This window comes from Amblyomma americanum, chromosome 1 (assembly GCF_052857255.1).
Source record: "Amblyomma americanum isolate KBUSLIRL-KWMA chromosome 1, ASM5285725v1, whole genome shotgun sequence".
In the NCBI taxonomy this organism is placed as follows: Eukaryota; Metazoa; Arthropoda; class Arachnida; order Ixodida; family Ixodidae; genus Amblyomma; species Amblyomma americanum.
Window position 1 is genome coordinate 122757727 of NC_135497.1, and position 22577 is coordinate 122780303.

The 22577-nt window shown below is 45.0% G+C and overlaps 1 protein-coding gene across 1 annotated transcript; it reads right to left on the reverse strand.

Moving 5' to 3' along the window:
• Nucleotides 1-1113: 1113 nt before the first annotated feature.
• mRpS17 (mitochondrial ribosomal protein S17) lies at nt 1114-5018 on the reverse strand. Its single transcript, XM_077646734.1, has 3 exons — nt 4789-5018; nt 4638-4715; nt 1114-1393 (listed from the first exon to the last, which is right to left on the reverse strand). The coding sequence occupies exons 1-3, from the start codon at nt 4900-4902 to the stop codon at nt 1181-1183; spliced, it is 405 nt and encodes a 134-aa protein (XP_077502860.1). The 5' UTR covers nt 4903-5018; the 3' UTR covers nt 1114-1180.
• Between the last annotated feature and the right edge of the window lie 17559 nt (nt 5019-22577).

The following is a 22577-nucleotide window of genomic DNA, read 5'->3' on the forward strand; positions in this document are numbered from 1 at the left end:
TTTACCAGCTGAACTGTGGTGGCAGCTGTTTTTCATTCCACTTTCATAGGTATAACTCTGTAATAATGCACTGGTCCCGAAAGGGTTTTAACCAACAAGCAGTAACTACAACAATCTTGTTTCTGTCAACTGGAGGAGATAAAGAGAAAACCACTCATATGTGGCTATGCACACTGTGTGAAGAGTTGCACTACAGCTACTCCTTGTCCAGTCTTCTGGACATAAGTTTTGTTTATGTTTATACCTGGGCTCAATTTGTGGTAGATTCTGTAATAGAATTCAGGATTATATGGAACTATGCACAGCTCTTGCTACAGTAGGCTATTGCGCAGTAATTAGTGGACTGAAACAGTCCGAAGTTAAAGTATCACATCAAGGGTAACACTGTAGAGCAGAACAAAAAGTAAAACTCTGAGTTAGTAGTATATAACTGGCACTGAATGTGTACAATGGCATGGCAAGTTTACCATATTGTTCACTGAATTAGAAAAACATAACATCTGAATTGCTCTTAAGGATGAGAGGATGCACCTAAGCAAAAAGTGGCTGTGTGGCTGGTAGCAAAGTAGCACATAGCAAAGTAGACGAGACGTGCCACTGCCTACTACTTCCTCGCACTGTTCCTACACATAGATATGCACCAACTAGCCTGTCAAAAGTTTCTGACATCTAAAGGATCTCTTGCCTACTACCTACAATTAATTCTAGACCTAGTGAGGCAAGCTGACTGCAGGACTTGGCCAAACTATGATTCCATGATTGCAAAATAAAAAAGAAAAGCATTAAGAAGTTGGTTTGGTTTATGGGGGTTTAACGTCCCAAAGCGACTCGGGCTATGAGAGACGCCGTAGTGAAGGGCTCCGGAAATTTCGACCACCTGGGGTTCTCTAACATGCACTGACATCGCACAGTACACGGGCCTCTTGAATTTCGCCTCCATCGAAATTCGACCGCCGCGGCCGGTATTGAACCCGCGTCTTTCGGGCCAGCAGCCGAGCGCCAGAACTACTCAGCCTCCACGGCGGCTGTATTAAGAAGTTGCTCAAAGTATCACGAGATAATGCAAGCAAATGTAACTTTTAAAGACGTGACACAGCAAACATGAGAACAAAATGTGGAAACAAATTGGGTTTATTTTATGCACCTAAAATGTTTACGAATTATGTTCTAATGCTATCTGCTATTTTTCCGATATTTTCTTCATCTCGGGAGCAGCGGGAAATGCCTTATAAGGTGGAGTCAATCCAAAGACTTCACTCTCCCGGTCAACGTCTTTCACAAAATATGTGAAAATGCACTTCTGGCCTGTTATAGGGTCAATGATGTTGCCATTCTTGAAGACGATCTTTTCCACTTTGTGAGCAATCTTCAGACTGAGACGTTCTGGAAGTTCCTGCAAAGTCAGCAAACGGTGAAAGGCAGAATGATGGTGCACTCATAGAAGTACTGAAGGCTAGTAACTCGCGCAAGTCTGGGTGAACTACACACTGCATCCATCCACCAGGCATGCAGCCACGTCTTGCAGTAGGCAATACCTTGGCAATATACAGTGTTGTGTTTTTTTTATTATTATCACTGACGTGAAAACTGTTTTGGGTGTGTGTTTAGATTTGCTGTTAACACTACCAGCAGTAAGCATAAAAGATTATGCACTAGCTGGGCTGCTCTGTATGTATTAAGCAACACACACCTGCATGTTTAATCTCACAAGTCACATAACTGTACAAGGATGGCACTTATTATTTGTCATTATGTGCAAAGTGCGCTCACTGCTTTTTAATTATGCAGTAGAATTGCTAGATGCACTAGTTGGTGAACATGCAGTCTGAGGTACTGCATTAACATACGTGGGCCAAAGAAAAGGTAGAAGATGAGACCTGCGCAGACTCACACCTTAATTTTATTATGAAGATCATAATATCATAAAACGTGTGACGAACACATCCAATACCTACAATAACGCTGCTGTCATAGTTATGTGGCATCCAAAAACCACACCTCGCTACCAACAACTGATGCGGACGACTGGCTCACGCAATCTTTGCTTCTTTAGCCAATGATATATGTTTCCATAAATTTTAAGTGAATTTGTCTTTATGGTGATACAAAATGCTAGTTCAGTCAGTACTCGCTTCCACAGTACCTGCAGTGCACAACGGCATGCGAATATGCACTGGATGATAGAGGACTAGAAGAAATAATGTTAATACAATGCCTCGTCGACTCCATGTGAACTTTACTGCAGGAAAACAACAGTGCATAGGCAACCACACACATGCAAGGCACATGGCCGTGTCTTGCAGGTAACTTGGCAGAGCAAGGGACTACAGCTTGGTGACAAATATATCTTTCTCTGTACTTGTGCACACAAGCAAGCCAACTTTGAAGCAGTGGAAAATGCAACATCTCCGAAACTCTGCACAATATTTTTTCATGTTATGTCATATTCTTATGTAAGTACAGTACTGCCGCTGTGGGAGTTGGCATGTGGAGGGTCAATGAAACCACTCTTGAGCATTTTACCAACTTTTCATGTCTGCAGATAACCAGCTGCAGACTCTTCACTTAGTGCACAACACTCTCCACAACTGCATGAATGCAAGATTGAACAAGAGCGTGAAGGCACGGCTGAATAATGGCAGTCTTTACCGCTTTTGCATGCCCCAATGAAAAATTGAGCAGAGCTTTTTAAAAACCTAGGTTGAGAAAGCCAATAAGTATGAACCTCCTCAAATCGTAATGGGATATTTTACTTATACCTTCAGCAGTTTCCGGTACTCCACTCTTCCCGAAAAATTTGGGCACCTCCTGTGGTCATATTCTGGAGGCCAGAGGAGAGAAGCACCTCTGGCATTTGCAAATGGTGATGCAGTTACAAGCAGTTCATCTTGCTGCTGTTTGTGATGCGACAACCACCAGAACCATGAACCAAGCAGCATGCCAGATTTTGAAGCATGGAACCCATGGTGCATTGTAGCACCTGATATAATTAAGGATCTGCACAGTACTTACACTGCCAACATGAACAAACGTGTGACTGACAAATTCAACGTGTGCAGTTGAATGAAAGTCTTCAAGAAACAGGTAGAAATATATACAAGAAAGGCATAGAAGTGGGAGAGCATTTGCTGGTCAAGGTCTAGACAGCTAAGCTGTTTTACAGCAACACCTGTGCACATGTTACTGTAACTCTTCAGCAGGCAAGGAAAGGGAAATGAGGGGCTTGTTATGACATTCACTGAAGTCAAAGAACTGAAGTCAAAGACCATAGGGGAATGTCTCTTTTTTTAATTTGTGGTATTGACCAGTGACAAAGTGTAATTATTTTATCGCTGAAAGACAACTGATTAGAAAGTAGAAGAAAAAACAAATACACGCCGCTGGTGGGATCTGAAACCACGATCTCTGAATTTCGTGTCCGGTGCTCTACCAACTGAGCTACATCGGCAGCTGTCCAGTCATCCACTATCGGGAGTATTTATGTTGCATGTAACCTAAACTTGTCAGCGTTCACCAGTACCTTTTTCGTCCATGAAGGCAGACGTAGCATGTCCTGTATTACCGCAAGTGCCACATGAAACGCAATCTGACGGTGAGGGCAGAAACAGTGCGAGAACCCTCTAATGCTACCTACGGCATCAAGAATGCCAGAACCGAGGCCCTCGTTGAGCTATTCAGCAGACAATGAAAGGGAAATGATGGGCTCGTTACGACATACATATGAAGGAAGCCAACAGTCGCCGAAAGCAAGGAGCATAAGGGAGTGTTTATTTTATTTTTTTGATGTTGATCAGTGTGAAATTGTGTAATTATTTTATTGCTGAAATACAATAATTACACCATTAATTTCTCACTGATCAACACCACAAATTACAAAAATAAAAGAAACACTTCCCTATGCTAGTTCATCAATACTGAATTGGGCTAACCCCAGCATGCTTAAATTTGTTTGATTTCTTTACACACAAGTGGATAGGAACCGTTGGCAACATATTAGAGATTGCAACGAAATGAAAGACAAATATTTGATAGCTTTTGCGTGGAAAAGGCAGGCAGTAAAGTCCGGGCGTTTAACGTCTTGAGGCACAATTATTTCCCCTCTGAGGACTCCGCATTAACTTCTATCGCTAGCAGTTTACGCGCACCACAATTTAACCGCACAAGACAGCATTCAGTAGTGTAACCATGAGCTACAGCTGATGACTAGACATTTTAAAATTTTTTTCTCGAAGTATGACTACAGAACTTAGTAATTTGTAAGCCTGACTCCTCAAAGTTTGGAAATGCAGCACCATACATATTCAGTTACAACCGCATGGTGGAAGCTTCAGACACTGCATCAAATGTGACCTTCGGTATGCAAGTACAATACTCAGGAGTAAAACCAGTCAAAAAACGGGACACAGCGAAGAGACGAGGCACACACACGACACCAGTCGTCGTGTGTGTGCCTCGTCTCGTGTGTGCCTCGTCTCTTCGCTGTGTCCCGTTTTTTGACTGGTTTTACTCCTGAACATGTACCAACTGACCCAGATTTCAACACTACTGAAGTACAATACCGCAGGGCACAAATCGAATGTCCGGCGTCTTCCACCACAAATACATAAACCCGACACACGCCGGATCAGGTTTCTCACTTTGATAAGGACCCAGTCACCAGGTTCGCACTCCTCATTGGCGTCCAGCACTTCGTACTCCGTCCTCTCCTTATAATGCTGAAAAACGAGAGCAATAAAGTACATCACCACAACAACATCCGAAAATGGCTTCACCGCGAGGCATGCTTACCGCCAACAGAAACTTGTTTAACGTGAACCGAGTGACAACCACCCGGACAGTTTTCTTCATTGCCGACGTGACGCATTTCCCTAGAAAAAGTGCAGGTGATGCTGCTGATGCCATTATTAGGACCAAGAAGCTAGGTGCACCAGAAAAGCACAAGCCTGTACGAAAAATAAACGGTGGGCACTTCACGCGAACGCGCACATGGAAGACGCCATGTTTTGCACTATTGACGATGACGATGCCACGATGCGGCAAGAACGCATAAAACGTCGACAAAAACAACGAGATACGCATGTGCGGCTAATATACGGAAATAATTGTCCTAAGCTTTATTGGAAGGTTTAGTTACGCAATCAGAACAACTGGCACAGCATGCATAAATAAAAGCGTCTAGAACCAAGCTACTCAGATATTTAGGGTCACGCGTAAAAATAAATGACGGTCACATGAGGGGTGCGCCACGTGTTCATCATATGCTTGCTGTGAGCATGTTTGCCCAGTAGGGCCGGTGTAGGACTGCCGAATTTTCCAGCAACGCACCACCTACCAGCTAAACATGAAATTATTTCAGCACTCATTCCCGGCAAATTAAGGCGAACATCGTCCGAACCTCCAGCTGACAGTCGACCCAACTTGTTAGCGGTCGCAGTAATAACGAACTTGCGCTTATGACGAACGAGGGCGGCGTTACTGTCAGAATATGCATTAGGGCAATTGCGTGTCAGATACAATTAACTGCAGCCGCACCCCCCGGTTACAGCGAACGAGAAGGCGCCGTAAACTCGTCCCAGTAGTCGAAGTATACTCGCGTTTCCCGCAAGCGTGAAGACCGATGAGCATCTCCCAGCACCGTGACACCCCCCGGATAGAAGTTAGCAACTCTAAAAAGTAATTAAAAGACAACATTGAAACTATGGATAACAGCGGGCCCAGCGCGCGCCGCCGGCCAGGCTATATGGCATACACGATCCATCACAGCGTGCATGGGTGCAGACTGGACAAAACGTCCAAAGTGGAGGAGTGTGGATGGTGCAAGATAGGGGCAGCGTCGAAAGCGAATCTACTGCGCGCGGTCGGTGATCAACCAATTGCTGAGATTTTATAAGTTCGAACACCAGGCACGTAAGTACGTGGTATGCCTTGCTGTCCCAGCCGGTCAGATATAGCATGTGTCGCCTGCCCATTCGGCTCTCCACTTTCTACGCTGCTGCAGTGTAGGCAACGCGTAGATAGCAGTCAGTGCAGTTGATACGTTCTGCGCGCAGGTGAACTGCGCTAGCTTCGCCACTGCATGAGACCAATAACAACAGGTGACGCTTTCGTTCACCCACGTGGTATGTGTGACAGACAGGATTTAGTTGTATGCAACAGTACCGAGAAGTGTGAAGGGCTCATAACATGGGAGGCAGGGAGTCTGCACTCGACGATAGATTATGCACTTATGTCACATAGGATGTATAATAGATTAGGGGTAATGAGCATAGACGAACATGGTTCCAGAAGTCTAGGTAGTGACCACAAACGTATCAAGTTGAGCTTCAGAGGAGAAACCAATGTAGGACTGAAGCGGGATGAACAATCAGAGGGGAATATTTACTCAGAAAAGCAATTGGAAGCAGCAGTCAAACAAATTGAGAAAGTAATTATTGAGGATAATGAAACAGACTGGACTTATACCAAATTAACTCTATTACTTGAGCTAGAGCTAGTTAAAGTGCGAGTCAAGCGAAAAGGGAAAAGACGCAAACCCAAGAGTTGGTGGGATGAGGAGGTCAAGAAGGCGATAGAGAAACGTCAGGAAGCGTCCAGGGAACACAAATATTCCAAGAAGAGGGGGGAACCGGAAGCTGAAGTAGACAGAAAATGGGATACCTTCGTAAGGTGTAGAAGGGAAGCATCCTATTTGATTAATGAAAAAATTAGAAGAAAGGGTGCCCAATGGATGTCAAAAGTAAGTAAAAAGGATAGAAAAGCAGCTCAGAAATTCTGGAAACATCTGAATACAATGAGTAATAAGACTAGGCTAGAGCAAAGGGTTATTGTTACAGATCAGGGTATTCGACTAGAAGGGGATGAAGCAATGAAACACATAGAGACAAGAATGACAGAAAAATTTAAAGAAGGAAATATTGCACATAATTTATCGAAAGAGGATAGACCGGGTACTGCAATTGCTTCACTTGAGCAAATAGAGTGGGAAAGGGCAGAGAGGAAGGTTCCTAGTCTGAGACATATAGAGTCAGGTACCACGAGATAGACACGTTGTGCGTTGCGTGCGGAGAGAAGGAGGAAACGGCTGAACACTTGATACTTTTCTGTAAAGGGCTTCACCCTGCAGTGGAAAGCAGCGGGGCTGATTTATTCAAAGCATTGGGGTTTAAGGACAGTGAAGGAAAAGTAGATTTTAAGCGGGTTGAAGTAACCAAGCGAAGGTTATCTGATTGGTGGCTAAAATCAAGACAAGGGTAAACTTTCACAAATCATGGCTAGGTGGCTTGAACCACCGCCCGATTTAAAGGGTTCAGCCGTATCCATCCATCCATCCATCCATCCATCCATCCATCCATCCATCCATCCATCCATCCATCCATCCATCCATCCGTCCGTCCGTCCGTCCGTCCGTCCGTCCGTCCGTCCGTCCATCCATCCATCCATCCATCCATCCATCCATCCATCCATCCATCCATCTATCCATCCATCCATCCATCCATCCATCCATCCATCCATCCATCCATCCATCCATCCATCCATCGTGATCAGATGTGTGTGACTTCGTGGGCACGCGTCGTTGATGCGCTCTAGGTTGGACATCATCGGTGAGGATGGTGACGCCGACATTACAGAGCGACAACATGACGAAGGCATTGTACGCGAAGTACGAGCACAACCCGACAGCGAGGAATATGAAGAAGACGATGGCGAGAAAGGCCGACCTGCTGGCAGTTGCCTTGAACGCTTCAAATGAGATTAATTGCACTGCGTCCCTAAAGAAGCTTGTTGGCAACATTGGCCTTGACGAGGAGAACACGACCGCGCTGGAGCGCTTGGAAAGCTTCATGTTTTAGGTTTTATGGGGGTTTAACGTCCCAAAGCGACTAAGGCTATGAGGACATCGTAGTGGAGGGTCCGGATATTTTCGACCATCTGGGGTTCTTAAACGCGCACTGACATCGCGCAGCCCACGGGCGACCGCGGCCGGGGTCGAACCCGCGTCTTTCGGGTCAGCAGCCGAGCACCATAGGCATTGCCACCGCGGCGACGCTTGGAAAGCGGCGCACTTTGCAGAAAGCGGCGCACATGGCGAACATTTTACAAGAAATAATGGAAAGTCCACTTACTATGAACTTCGGACACAATCCGCGCGACCGCCAGGCTCACAAGTGGTCTCGACTCTATTCCGAAACTTTGCGTCTATTGGTATCTAGAAGTTAAAAAACCTTCAGCCCCGAGCGGGATTTGAACCGGCAGCGGAGCTTGCAGAGCAACGTCACTTTGCATAGACCGCTCGGCTATCGCCACATTTTTTGTTTCCTTCATTTCACAATACAAAATATACAAAATACGCACTGGACAAATCGGAAAGTTGAGCCGGTTTAGAGCCAACTGGTCTCAACTACAATTAAATGATTCAAGTTTGCCACCTTCTCCAGTGCACTTATTCACTCAGGTAGGTACTCATGGCTGAGTTTTCGAAACCTCTAAGATTCAACGAACAGAATCATCAAAATACTGACGAATATCTCTGACATGAACATTTCAACTTCAGTCTCGCAGTGTCAACATACAGGGTGTTTCACCTAAGATTTTGCACAGTTTTTAAAAATAGGCTTTCTGAGTTAGATTAATGCTTTTTCGGCATTGTAATGTCAGCGGTGTAGTGCATCAGAATACATCTAAGACGTGCTGACTAGCAGGCTGGTTAACTAATATTGAATAGTTAACTTTTTAGCTATTACTGTTAGCCTTCTTAATTATTGAGAGGCATGTAGCCCACCGTGATTAATATCCATATCAGTTGTTAGCACTTCGAAAACGCGGTTTCCCTCGGCGCTATAGCCCAACAAATTTTGGCTATTTCTACGAGTTACGTGCGCTGGAGAGGCTGCTTTGCCTGCAAGCATCTCGAAACCGCATGAATTTTGGCGCGATGTAGCCAAAATTAGTTGACCCATAGCTCCAAGGGTAACCGCATTTTCGAAGCTCTAAAAACTGATATGAATATTACTTATGGCGGGCTGCACGCCTATCAATAATTAAGGGTAAAAACTGTAATAATTAGACAGTTAATTATTAAATATTCGTTAAGCAACGTTCTAATGAGTACATCTTAGCTGTATTCTGCTGTACTACACCGCTGACAGTGCTATGCCGAAAAAAGCGCTCTTCTAACTTGAAACTCTTATTTTTTAAAATTGTGTAAAGTCTTAGGTGAAACACCTCTATAGGGGGTGGTTATATTCTGCACATTTTTCTGTCTCCTGATTGATAGTCTGAATATGGTCTATTGTCGAGTATCATTTACGAAACCCTGCCTGATCATTAGCTTGACTGAAGTCTAAGGTTGTCCTGACTCTATTAGCGATTACCTAAATAAATACCTTATACACAACCGACAGTAAGCTGATCGGTCTGTAATTTTTCAAGTCCTTGACGTCTCCTTTCTTATGGATTGAGATTATGTCAGCGTTCTTCGAAGCTTCTGATACTCTCGAGGTCATAAGGCATTGCGTACACAGGGTGGCCTAGTTTTTCTACTACAATCCCCCCTCCGTCCTTCAAGAGATCTGCTGTAACCTGATTTTCACCAGCTGTTTTCCCCCTTCGCATTGCTCCTACGGCTTTCTTTACTTCCTCTTTCGTTACTGGCGGGATGTCCCATTGCTGTGCGTTAGTGCGGCGATATAACTGCTACGCACATTGTGAATTCATGAAAGTTGGTTGGATTCAAAGCGGCGCCTTGAAATCAACTGCTTTAAGCGTTCCTTTGTGTTGTGTACTGCCTCCTCTGGCGTACCGGTACGTGCTGAGCGGTGACGAAGGGCGGATGGTAACCTGGGGAATGCAGTACAAAAAGAAGGCACCGCATTTTCCAGTTATGTTTACCAACGAGCTCATTTACGCCCTAATTACACTGGCTACTGTATATTTTTGTGTAGAACTCTTCGGCTACATTAACTATCTTATCAATATTGCTGATTATACATTGCCTTTTTTGTCTCTTAACGCATACACCTGATTTTTGCCTATGCCTAGTTTCCTCTTCGCCGCTTTTAGGCGGCCTCCGTTCTATATAGCATGCTCGATTCTGTCCTTCTTAAACTTCCTTATATCAGTTACGTTGCGCTTGTTGATTAGCTTTGATAGCTCTGCCAGTTCTATTACGTCTGTGGTGTTTGATGCTTTCATGTTTTGACGTTTCGTAATCAGACCTGAAAGAGCTTGCCGGTATCTTGTCGAACCTTCCTACCGCCTACCTCTGCTGTGCTCTCCGTAATGATAGCTGTGAGATTATCGTTCATAGCCTGAACATTTTAAGGTTGTCGTCTTCGATTAAAGCCGAATATCTGTTCTGCAGCTATATCCTGAATTACTCTACTTTCCCTCTTACCGCCAACTCGTTAATGGGCTTCCGCTTCGCTAGTTTCTTGCGTTCCCTCTTCAAGTCTAAGCTAATTCGAGACCTTACCATCATGTGGTCGCTACAACGCACCTTTCTGAGGACCTCCGCATTCTGCACGATGCCAGCGTGAGCGCACAGTGTGAAGACTATTTCGTTTTTAGTCTCACCATTGATGCACGTCCACTTCCTGTTCTCTCGTTTGCGTAAAAAGGTACTCATGATTCCTAAATTATTTCTCTCTGTGAACTCCACTAATAACTCCCCCCTGCTATTCTATACAGCCTACGGCCAAGTCTCCAGCCTGCTTCTTTCCTACCTTGGCATTCAAGTCACCCATCAGTACAGTGCACTGTGTTTTTACTTCGCTCATTGCCGATTACACGTCTTCATAGAAGCTTTCGACAATTTGGTAATCATGGCTGGATGTAGGCGCGCAAGCCTGCATCACCTTCAGTTTGTACCCCTTATTAAGCCTAATTTGCTGACTGCCACCATCTCGTTAACACTACAACGCTCCTCTATGTTGCAAGCTATATTCTGATTGATGAGGAGTCTCACACCTAGTTCTCGTCTGTCCGCTAATCCACGAATGCCTCAAAAATTGTGGTTATTGTAGACAGTGGCCGAGCTGTCTCATTTGCAATGACGCGTTGCTGCACACAGTGAAGGTAAAGAGCAACGATTCGCCCTCTATTTTCGGGCCATATTTTGACGCGTGAATGTGCGATTTCAGCCTATTTTAGCTTTCCATGGTGTCGGATAAAGTTGTGCTCATTACCAGAAACAAGCGATTCAGGAACTGTCGCACTGGGCACCGACCGCAACTCGGTCGGTCTTTTTCACTGTTAGCATCGCAAGCCCGTTGTTCCATAGGCGGTCCGGGCTGGGCAATATTATTTTTATTTCTTTTTATTTTGCCCACGCTACTTCATGTTCGCATCGCAACCAGACGCTGAGCACACGACGATGATGGAAGCAAAATCAAAGCGCTGCAGGCCAGGGAGCTACGAGCGCGCTCGCTTCACCCACGCGGTCCAGAGCCTATATGCCGCCAGCGAAACCGCGCTCCAGTGGCAAAACGAGAAAATGAACGTTAAATAAAGCAGGAGCAAAGCCATCGCAAACGGGATGAACGCGCCTATCTGTGATGACGACAGACAGATGTATTAAACTGGACCTTTGGCCACCGACCTGCACTGTTCGCATTTCATTTGACACCGGTATAGTACTTTAAATGATAAAGCGTTATGCAACTTGAGCGCTAGACCTAAATTACATGCGGGCTGTTAAAAAGCGGAGTCCTCAGAGAACTTGTGCAAACCGGCTCTTTTGCTCTCTCAAAGAGTTGCGTACTCCGGCTAAACTGCCCGGAGAGTAAAATGCCGCGTTCACTCCCGTTCTGACAGGGAGTAGAATATAATAACTGGTTTTTGGGGAAAGGAAATGGCGCAGTATCTGTCTCATATATCGTTGGACACCTGAACCGCGCCGTAAGGGAAGGGATAAAGGAGGGAGTGAAAGAAGAAAGAGGTGCCGTAGTGGAGGGCTCCGGAATAATTTCGACCACCTGGGGATCCTTAACGTGCATTGACATCGCGGACCACACGGGCGGCTCTTGAGTTTCGCCTCCATCGAAACGCGGCCGCCGCGGTCGGGTTCGAACCGGGGAACTCCGGATCAGTTGCCGAGCGCCCTAACCACTAAGCCACCGCGGCGGGTGGAGTAGATTAGCCTGTGCCCACTCTTCACTGGCAGAAAGAGTTGAAAGGTAGTTTTACTTCCTCCACTCGTTTTATACCAGAGCTATATGTCATCTTGTAACCATCTCTTGCTTAATTATTCCGTCGCTGATCACGATGACTGTTCGTAAGGAGACATCCCTCCCAGCTGTAGAAGGAAAGTGATGCACTATCGCGCATAAAAAAAGGCCCCAGGACGCGTGAGCGGCAGCCGGAACTGATAGCTCTGTTATGAGTCGCTATTAGACTTGTGGAGGCGAAAGTCGTGCTCACACGTTACGATGTGTGTAGTGAAACGAGGTGATGTTTGATTCACACGACACCTATGTGCCTGGGTCAGTCGTGGAGACTTGTCCCCGATAACTCAGCAAACACTCTCGATATGTACTGTACCACTTACGCGTACGTAAGTTTGAACATATCTGTGAAACAATGATAGTTTATTACCAAGTGAATATATTCTAAGCCATTGGACATCTCATTCACATTTTGGTCAGTTTTCGAAACAATGAACTTCTTAAGATAAAAGCTTTGTACAGACGATGTTTTGTTTCAAGACCAAACACTTCCGCCAATCGCCAGTACATCTTCATGATTTGACGCAGAACTCCATTAGCAATAGTTTACAGTGTCATTCCAGTGTGAATGTCTGATGTGCCCGTAAGTGAAGCTGCACTTGCTTTTGCCTCACGAACTATGTAACATAAAAACGACATTAAAAAGCTCATCACGCTATGTAATCGGGAAACTAAAGATCCCCAGGTGGTCGAAATTATTCCGGAGCCCTCCACTACGGCACCTCCTTCTTCCTTTCTTCTTTCACTCTCTCCCTTATCCCTTCCATTACGGCGCGGTTCAGGTGTCCAACGATATATGAGACAGATACTGCGCCATTTCCTTTCCCCCAAAACCAATTATTATTATTATTATTATTATATTATTATTATTATTATTATTATTATTATTATTATTATTATTATTATTATTATTATTATTATTATTATTATTATGTAATCGGGTATAGTAGTGGCCAGGTAGCGCCGCCGCTGGCTCAAAGACATCGGCGCGTCACTAGCGTCGCCTAGCGGGTTAGTGGTCCAAAAATGGCGCGTCTATTTCGAATGCCAATAGGTACTCGTCTGGAAGGCTGGCTTCTGCCTTCCTTGTGCTTTGTGCGAGAAGCAGCCCGCACGATGAGTCAACAAGCAGGCGCGCATCCCGGCGTATGCCGCCGCTGAGATAAAGCGCCGGCAAGCTGCCTTTCTATATGAATTTTATCAGCAGCTCGCTGACGCAAACTGCCGGAGGGTTGCTTCGCGTATCAATTCGGAGGATTGGAACATCGGTCCGGGGAAATTCTCGGACGACCGTCCCTCTAGCAGGAATGGAGACGGCAATAATGATAATAAAAAAAAAACATCGCCGCCAGCGACGGTTTTATTGCGCGCCCGCTCGCCCTGCGCACTTTGCATCGCGTGATGGCGCAAAGCGAAGGTATTGGTATGGCCTCTAGTTTCCCGCAATTCCGCTATTCCGCGAAAAATCGCGGAGTTAAGCATTTTTCGCGGAATATTCTGTTGGCAGCCAACTTCTCGTTTTCTGATACAGTTGTTACAGATATCAGTATAGGAACGACAGAGCCACGAGAAAACGACTAATTTGCCTTATTCGCACATAAGGGGGAGTTTGAGACCTCAGGAAAATTTTAAAAGAAATATCATTACGATTATATAACGATATCCCAAATTGTTCAGGTCAAATGTAGCCGAAAGGGAATCCAGTGCAGGTCAGGTTTATACCAGAAAAAAAAAGGTTGGAGTTCGCAAGCGTGCCTTTACTTAGTCGAGAATCGCCAGTCCTATAGCCGCTGAGTGGCAGGTCTACCTGAAAACTGCTCGAGAAATGAAGTCTAGTGGCACAAACCACTCGCACAGTTTCTTTCTAAGCACGACAAACAAGGTGAAGACTTCGATGCCCTACCTTTCTTGGCTGGAATGGAAGTGTTCCCAACACTCTCTTCCATTGATCTCAAATATTATTAATGCGTAAGCATCGTATGGCTACGTTTGCGGTTTCGTGTCCTTGTCATACCGATAACGTTCGAACGAATTGAGTTATAAGGAAAAAAATGGTTGCATTAGATAGAGCATCGAAAAATCTCGCAGGGGTAATCATAAGGTGCATGTGGGGTAATTAATTAATTAATTATAGCCAAAAATGTCCAAAAATTGGGCGGGACTGGAGCTAAAGTGGCGCCAAATTTGAAAACACCGGAAGAGAAATTAATCCGGAGCTCCCCGCCACCACTGCCAAATACATCATCAGCGACTCTAAAACCGCAATTCGAAATTTTTGCAAAGGAAGGGCCCACTCAGCAGCCATCAATATATTACAAAAAATCTCCAATACCCGCCAGATCACATTGATCTGGGTCCCCGCCCATTCGGGCCATCCTGGAAACGAGGCGGCGCACCAATTTGCCCGAGGATTCGTAGTTAACCGGGAGGTGCGTTACCCCGAGCTCAGGTCGGCCAAGGAGCGAATGACGACCTACAAATAAATTACTATCTACTTCAAGAAAGAAAGACAAATCTTCCCAGACCCACATAGATCTCTAAGTAAAACACAACAAGTCAGTTGGCGGCAGCTCCAAACAAACACTTTCTTTAATCCGTACATGTACTCCATATGGTTCCCAGAGCAGTTCAGCCCCATCTGTTCTCTCTGTGGGCACCATAAGGCAGACACACCCCACATCCTATACTCATGTCCTCAAGACAAGCCGTCGAACAGTCTGCAGCTCTCTACATCGCAGTGGGAGGCCGCGCTGCTCAGCTCGGACCCGGAGGTTCAACTCCGAGTCACGGAGCGGGCCGAAGAGGTCGCTGTCGGTCGGCCACCTGGCGTCCGGCCTAGAAGAGGAGCCCACCGCGGGGAGGGGAACGTCACCCCAACCCGCGCCAAAGACCTCTTCTTTAATAAAGTTTACCTCCTCCTCCTCCTCCTCCTCCTCCTCCTCCTCCTCCTCCTCCTCCTCCTCCTCCTCCTCCTCCGGAGCTCCCCACTACGGTGTCTCTCATAACCACAGGTGCAGCTTTGGGACGTTGAAGCATACATAACGTAAATGAAGCTCCTTGCCTGTTATGTGGCAGAAAAATGAATAAAAATATCAGCTGTGTAGTTGCTTGCGCACTTGGATCATTCCCAGTGCTCTTTCTGCGCTTAGATTTCGGCTCGAAAAATTGGTCAGCATCAGCGAAACACGTTGCGTAGACCAGAGCGGATAAAGCAGCCCGCATAATTGAAGTAGTAATGCGCTGTACAAATCCTGTTGATACGTTCTTGTTGGGATATCATCAGCTTTGTCCCTGGGAACCTGGGTATTATGTAGCTAGGGAGCCATGAAAAAAAAAGAGAGACAAGTCAGCAATAAATAAAATCCTCATGGAAATAGCACTCAAGCAAAAGGCGAATAACAAAATTGTCTTACTGTACTTCTTTGAAAGGGTGTGAAGCGCGCTGTTGTGGGATATTCCAGACTAATTTTGAATGATCAGTGGCAAAAAGGCCTCCGCTAGACATCAATGAAGAACAGGACGTCTTATCATAAGAATATGATGAAAGCGGGGAAGCTAGAAAATATTCTTATTTAGGGTATTTAATTGTCCGCAAGGGCCAAGGTATTTAGGTTATTGTAACAGATAAAAAACGCACTTTCCATCGACTATGAATGAGAGACTAAACTTTAGAAAGCGTTCTCATATATTTGAGAACGTCTTCACGGGTCAAGGTAGACGGTTTGTGTCTCTCTAGTCTACAAGGTACACAAAGAAATAAAAAAAATCGTGGCATAAAATTACGTTTCTGAGAGGACGTAAGATGAAGTTATTTGCCTTGTTAAAGCTGTTTTTGTTATAGTTCTAACAATAATTAACAATCGTCATTATTGCACGTAGTGCTGTATTTAGATGATTGAAAAATAAACTAGCTGCGTTCTTTTGTTTTTTGGCACCGTGGTAATGCTACGATACCACTAAAAAACTGGGCTTTTTCGTGAGGGCGTGATTTAAGCTATAGCAACAGCACGGAGCTAGAGTTTCTGCTGCGCATAGTAATATGAACCACCAAAGAACGCGTAAGCTATACAGCGGGCCGTAGCATAAACCCGTATATCGTTACCGAGGAAAGGCTAGATGGAAAGGAAGAGAAAAACACCGATACATCAAATCTGTCTTACCCGTCGGGGGAAAAAAAACGGAAAAACATATGAATTAATTGCAATGCCTATCAGAGGCTAGCATTAATAACTTTATCTTCTTGTGCGTTCTCTCCGATTAATTACTTTGTACAAGAACCGGAAAACAGGTTCTTCGAAAAAGTTTGCAATACTTCGCGGTGTAAGTACACTTTCCAGCGCAGCGTTTCTCCTTGCGTGCCATCTGATGATTGCGCGGCATGTGTACTCAGTTCTCCACTGGATTATTCACACTGCCGCATCTCTCGCTAACATGCGACTCATCTTACTTCCCCCTGAGGCGATGTAGAGCATTCACGCAGAGCATTCAGCCAGGCCCCAGGAAAAAAAAAAAAGAGCGTGCAATACTTTGTTCAGCTTAGCGTATACGGTGTTTCATTTTTGTAATCTCAGACTTTCCCCCGGGCCAAGATGTTGCCCGCAGGAATTCCAAGGTCGATACAACCAGGTCGATGCAATCTTATCATGAGAAGAGAGCCGGCCTTTTTCACATATCGCGGTGATCAACGTTATAGTGAACCTATAGCTTCGCTCAATTGACTCTTCAGACACGGCACACCTCCTGCTTGCCATTGCATGCTTAGTCGTCGGCCCGCAGTCGGCCTGGGAGCTTCCCTATGGACGCCTGCAGGCAACAGAATTGCGGTGCAGCCGTTTCCGTCATCGGTGGGGGTTCATGTTGCCCTGGCCTGCAGCGCATGCCGTCTGGCAAAGTAGGGCGACTCGCCTTATGGCGAACGCGGAAAGTCGCAGGGGAAGCGTCGAGGAAAGGAAACGCGGGCGCTCACATTGGCAGAGCGCGCCAGCGCCACGCGACATGCCACCAGGCCGGATCCGCATTAAGAAACGCTTTCGAGGCAGTGCTGAAAACCGCAGTCAGGAAAGTTCAAGCGCACAGAATACCATCGGGGAAACAGAATCCACGGGACTGCTGCTAACTGAAAAACTGCGGTAATGCGAGCTGGGACAGCTTAGGACTACCTGCTGCATAAGTCTGTGGTGCGCAAGAGCCATAAAGAGACGTCTTGGCAGCCTGCGAGCGGATTCCGAAATTGAGAGGTCCGCTGCACTGGTTGCGTACGCTGCTAGAGATTGCGTACGCCTTTCACTTTCACGCAGTGCATGTCGGGACAGCGGCGAAATTCAGACCCTCCTGGCGGTTCCCGCGGCGTACATTGCGTGCATGGAGGAAGAAATTACCGTGAGTCATAGGAAACAGTTGTCTAATAAAATTCCGGTAATAACCATACGAAGGAATGAGTTTTTTTTTTCATAAACCGAAACTAAGTCAAATTATACTGCAATATGGAGGGCAAATACGTCTTTACTTCCGAAACAAATATATGGTAACGAATTGGGCCCCGTATCCTATCGAAAACCTGCGCGCAAATTCTATTTAAAATAAAAATTGAGCAAGATCCTGTTGATGTGCGGTTCAATATGAGCCAAATCCATTCGTGTGAGCCTTCTTTGTCAGCTTGAGCCTTATAGGCAGACTGCTTCGAGCGTGGTTTTATTTGTTCCTTCTTCGGTGCTACTTTATCATCAACTACGTTAGGATATGAAAAGATCGGCAAAAAGTTTGAAACTATAGAAGACGACGGTAAGGAAGGGCTGAGGACAACAACAACAACAACAACAACAACAACAACAACAACAACAACAACAACAACAACAACAACAACAACAACAACAACAACAACAACAACAACAACAACAACGACGACGACGACGACGACGACGACGACGACGACGACGACGACGACGACGACAACAACAACAACAACAACAACAACAACAACAACAACAACAACAACAACAACAACAACAACAACAACATTAGCCCCGTCGCGGAGGAAGCAAAGGATGCGCCTCAGCTACATTCAACTTTGTATTGGCTTCCTAAATTCATTGTGAAATGGGAAAAGCATAGGAAATGGCAGGACTAGCGTTGTCCTGTCTGCATCTAAGAATTAGCTACTAATCAGGAATTTAGGCTGCTACAGTGAAGTAGAATAAATTCTACATCCCGTACATTTTAGCTAGTTTGCTTTTCCTCTGCGAAGCGCGAACACAAGAAGTCTGTCACGTCAGTGCTTGTGACAGAAGCCTGCTATTCATACTTGCCGGATTTGGTGAAGTACCGCAGTGCCTCTGACTGCGCACGAGTGTTCTAATTGCTTTTCTGTTCACTTCAAAGCAAAATAATTTATAAACATTATTTTCATAATTAAACAATGTCTAGAAAGTTTATGCAACAAAATGAGTTCAAGTCTAGAGTTTCTCATCGAAAAGAGCCAAATCCGAAGTTTACATGCTCATATTGATCAAATTATTTGCATAATTTTTAGTACATGATGGTGTAGAGTTGCTCTACCATGTAAAGCATATCATATAACAGCTTGGATAGCGTTGCGCTTTATGCGGATAAGAAATTTTACCGTTTTCTTCAGTCCCTTTTTAGGTGGATTTGACTCATTTCGAAAAAAAAAAACAACTTATATTTGGGATTCCAAAATTTTTAGGGCTACAGTAAGAAAATTTGTTTGCTCAGGATTCTTTTTTGCCCAAATCGAGCCGCTTATTGTGTGTGTCAGGATGACGGAAAACGAAAACACAATAGGGGAATTGCCTTTAAAGATATGCCGGTTCGCACTGAATTCGGATGGGTAGTAGAGGAGCTTCGTGCCACGTTCAGAAGCTCCCAATGCGCGAATGTTTGAAGGGGCAGTTTGCACATCTTAGTGGTATGTTCATTTAGGAGGTAGTGGCCAAGTACTGTCCCGTTACCGATGGTTCCTTAGGGTAACGGTGCGGAAGGTAGCTGTAGTAGGGGGAGGCGGGGTAATGTGAGTGGGTCAGGTAAAGATGTTTGCAAGGATACGTCGGCCGGCAGCTGGCCTAAGGCAGGGTTAATAGGAAATTAACGTGAGATACCTTTGTCCTACAGTGGATGCGGATAGGCTAATGGTGATGATGATGATGATGATGATGATATCTTAGTGTTCCTCAGCACTGTAAGCCGAGAAACGCCGGAGGCCTTTAAAAGCGAGAACGGTGCCACATATCTGCATATAGCGTTAAATTAAACAACACCAGCGGAATAGGCGAAACACCTCACATGCTCATATTATTACTGTGCACTGCATTTTCTATGCACAGGAGGTAAACGAGTGAGTGAGTGAAGGTATGTCTATTTAGAGGGAGTGGCTCTTAGGCCTAAAGGAAGTAGCAGGATGGGAAGAGGCAGGTTGATGATAACAATAATTGGTTTTTGGGGAAAGGAAATGGCGCAGTATCTGTCTAATCTATCGTTGGACACCTGAACCGCGGCGTAAGGGAAGGGATAAGGAGGGAGTGAAAGAAGAAAGGAAAAAAGAGGTGCCGTAGTGGAGGGCTCCGGTATAATTTCGACCACCTGGGGATCTTTAACGTGCACTGACATTGAATAATAATAATAATAATAATAATAATAATAATAATAATAATATTAATAATAATAATAATAATAATAATAATAATAATAATAATAATAATAATAATAATTGGTTTTTGGGGAAGGAAATGGCACAGTATCTGTCCCGTATATCGTTGGACACCTCAACCGCGCCGTAAGGGAAGGGATAAAGGAGGGACTGAAAGAAGAAAGAAAGAAAGAGGTGCCGTAGTGGAGGGCTTCGGAATAATTTCGACCACCTGGGGATCTTTAACGTGCACTGACATCGCACAGCGCACGGGCGCCTTAGCGTTTTACCGTGGTCGAAATTATTTCGGAGCCCTCCACTACGGCATCTATTTCTTCCTTTCTTCTTTCACTCCCTCCTTTATCCCTTCCCTTACGTCGTGGTTCAGGTGTTCAACGATATATGAAACAGATACTGCGCCATTTCCTTCACCCAAAACCAATTAGTTTTTACGCATATTTCAACATCGGTTTTCTTGCAAAACTTCCAGCTCTCGTCCCAGACGGAGTAACTCACTGCAGCTTCCTTCTCTTAGCTGCCGTCGCGTGAGGGCAGATATAATTTTCTTGTATAAACTTCTTCATGGTCACATTCTATGCCCTCAGCTCCTAGCGCGTATCCTTTTGCGTGTACCGCGAAAGAGCATAAGGGAATTCAGACCATTCCAAGTTTCTGCGCTCCTGCACTCCCTCTCCCCTCTGGACAGAATGCAAAAGTTGTTTAATTCTCTTTGTCCTCACCTAGATATATTCGAAAATTCTCTCCCTTCCTTTATATTGGATGCCCGTGACGTTCCACTTTGAGCACTCTTTTTCTCATACATAACTTCCCCTTTCATGCATTTTGTCTTTACTACACTTGTGCGTTTGCACCGGTATTATATTGTTTTTTTCTCTCCTTAATTGTTCATCACGTGTACTTGTCATTAATATTATTTCTTTAATACTGTATACTCACGCCTGATTGTCTGTAACGCGTTCACTAATTACGTTTCTTATTGTGTATGATTGTATTTCTAGTTTGTATTTCAGAGGTTTCATATTCGTTCATATTAGTATTGGCTTTATTCTTGTTTGTATTTTGCTATATGCTGTACTTGGCTGTTATCGGTCGTTCATTCTCTTTGTTTATTGTTTAATTAGTTATTTATATGTCTGTTGCCTGTTCTAGCTGTTTTCATTTACCGCTGTTTTCGCTTTTTTGCTTCATGCTTGCTGTCACGCCTAGTTTATATGTCTTTTTTTTTTCTATCGCCTTGACTGCTGCATTACCTCCCCTGAGTGTCTTCCTTTGTAGTGAAATAAATTTACAATTTGTGCGTGTGAATGGTGTACCAGCACCAAGACCTTTGGGTTGTTCCTGGGCACCGAAAAATAAAGATTGATTGATTATTATTATTATTATTATTATTATTATTATTATTATTATTATTATTATTCAATGTCAGTGCGCATTAAAGATCTCCAGGTGGTCGAAATTGTTAACAATAGTAATAATTGGTTTTTTGGGGAAAGGAAATGGCGCAGTATCTGTCTCATACATCGTTGGACACCTGAACCGCGCCGTAAGGGATGGGATAAAGGAATGAGTGAAAGAAGAAAGGAAGAGGTGCCGTAGTGGAGGGCTTCGAAATAATTTCGACCACCTGGGGATCTTTAACGTGCACTGACATCGCACAGCACACCGGCGCCTTAGCGTTTTGCCTCCATAAAAACGCAGCCGCCGCGGTCGGGTTCGAACCCGGGAACTCCGGATCAGTAGCCGAGCGCCCTAACCACTGAGCCACCGCGGCGGGTTCGAAATTATTAGGAAATCAATTTCGGAAGATCCCCAGGTGGTCGAAATTATTCCGGAGCCGTCCACTACGGCACCTCTTTCTTCCCATCTTTCGCTCCCTCCTTTATCCCTTCCTTTACGACGCGGTTCAGGTGTCCGCCTAGGTGCGAGACAGATACTGCGTCATTTCCTTTCCCCAAAAGCCAATTATTATTATTATCTTATGTTAGCGGCCGCTACCTTGTTCATATATGACCTCATTCTCGTTTTCTATACATTATGAATGTTGGTGTTGTTATCCAGGCATCTAGCGGCACATGCCCAGGCTAGGGGATCGCCCTAGAATCGGGAAGCGTAGAAAGGCTAATCAGAATAATAATAATAATAATAATTGGTTTTTGGTGGAAAGGAAATGGCGCAGTATCTGTCTCATATATCGTTGGACACCGGAACCGCGCCGTAAGGGAAGGGATAAAGGAGGGAGTGAAAGAAGAGAGGAACAAATAGGTCCGTAGTGGAGGGCTCCGGAATAATTTCGACCACCTGGGGATCTTTAACGTGCACTGACATCGCACCGCACACGGGCGCCTTAGCGTTTTTCCTCCATAAAAACGCAGCCGCCGCGGTCGGGTTCGAACCCGGGAACTCCGGATCAGTAGTCGAGCGCCCTAACCACTGAGCCACCGCAGAGGACACGATTTTGACAACAACAAAGAGAGAGAGAGAGAGAGAGGGCGGTGGGAGAGTGCAGCAGAAGCACGCGCGGTGGAGAATCCCTAGGGGGCCTTGTGAAATCAGGGAGGTGGATTTATTTAAATAAAGGCAGAAAGGGCAATGTTCTAGCATGGCAGCCGATGTGATTCCAATATCAAATTTTGGATGGCGGAACAAACAGTCCTGTGCATGTTTATTTCTTCATTCCTCTTTTTTTTCCTTTT

Excerpts from the sequence above, each read along its gene's own strand:
- mRpS17 (XM_077646734.1), bottom strand. The coding sequence starts at position 4,902 with ATGGCATCAGCAGCATCACCTGCACTTTTTCTAGGGAAATGCGTCACG. Across the intron at positions 4,716-4,788 it reads TAAACAAGTTTCTGTTGGCG|CATTATAAGGAGAGGACGGA; the intron begins GTAAGCATGCCT and ends CTCGTTTTTCAG. Across the intron at positions 1,394-4,637 it reads GTGACTGGGTCCTTATCAAA|GAACTTCCAGAACGTCTCAG; the intron begins GTGAGAAACCTG and ends CTGACTTTGCAG.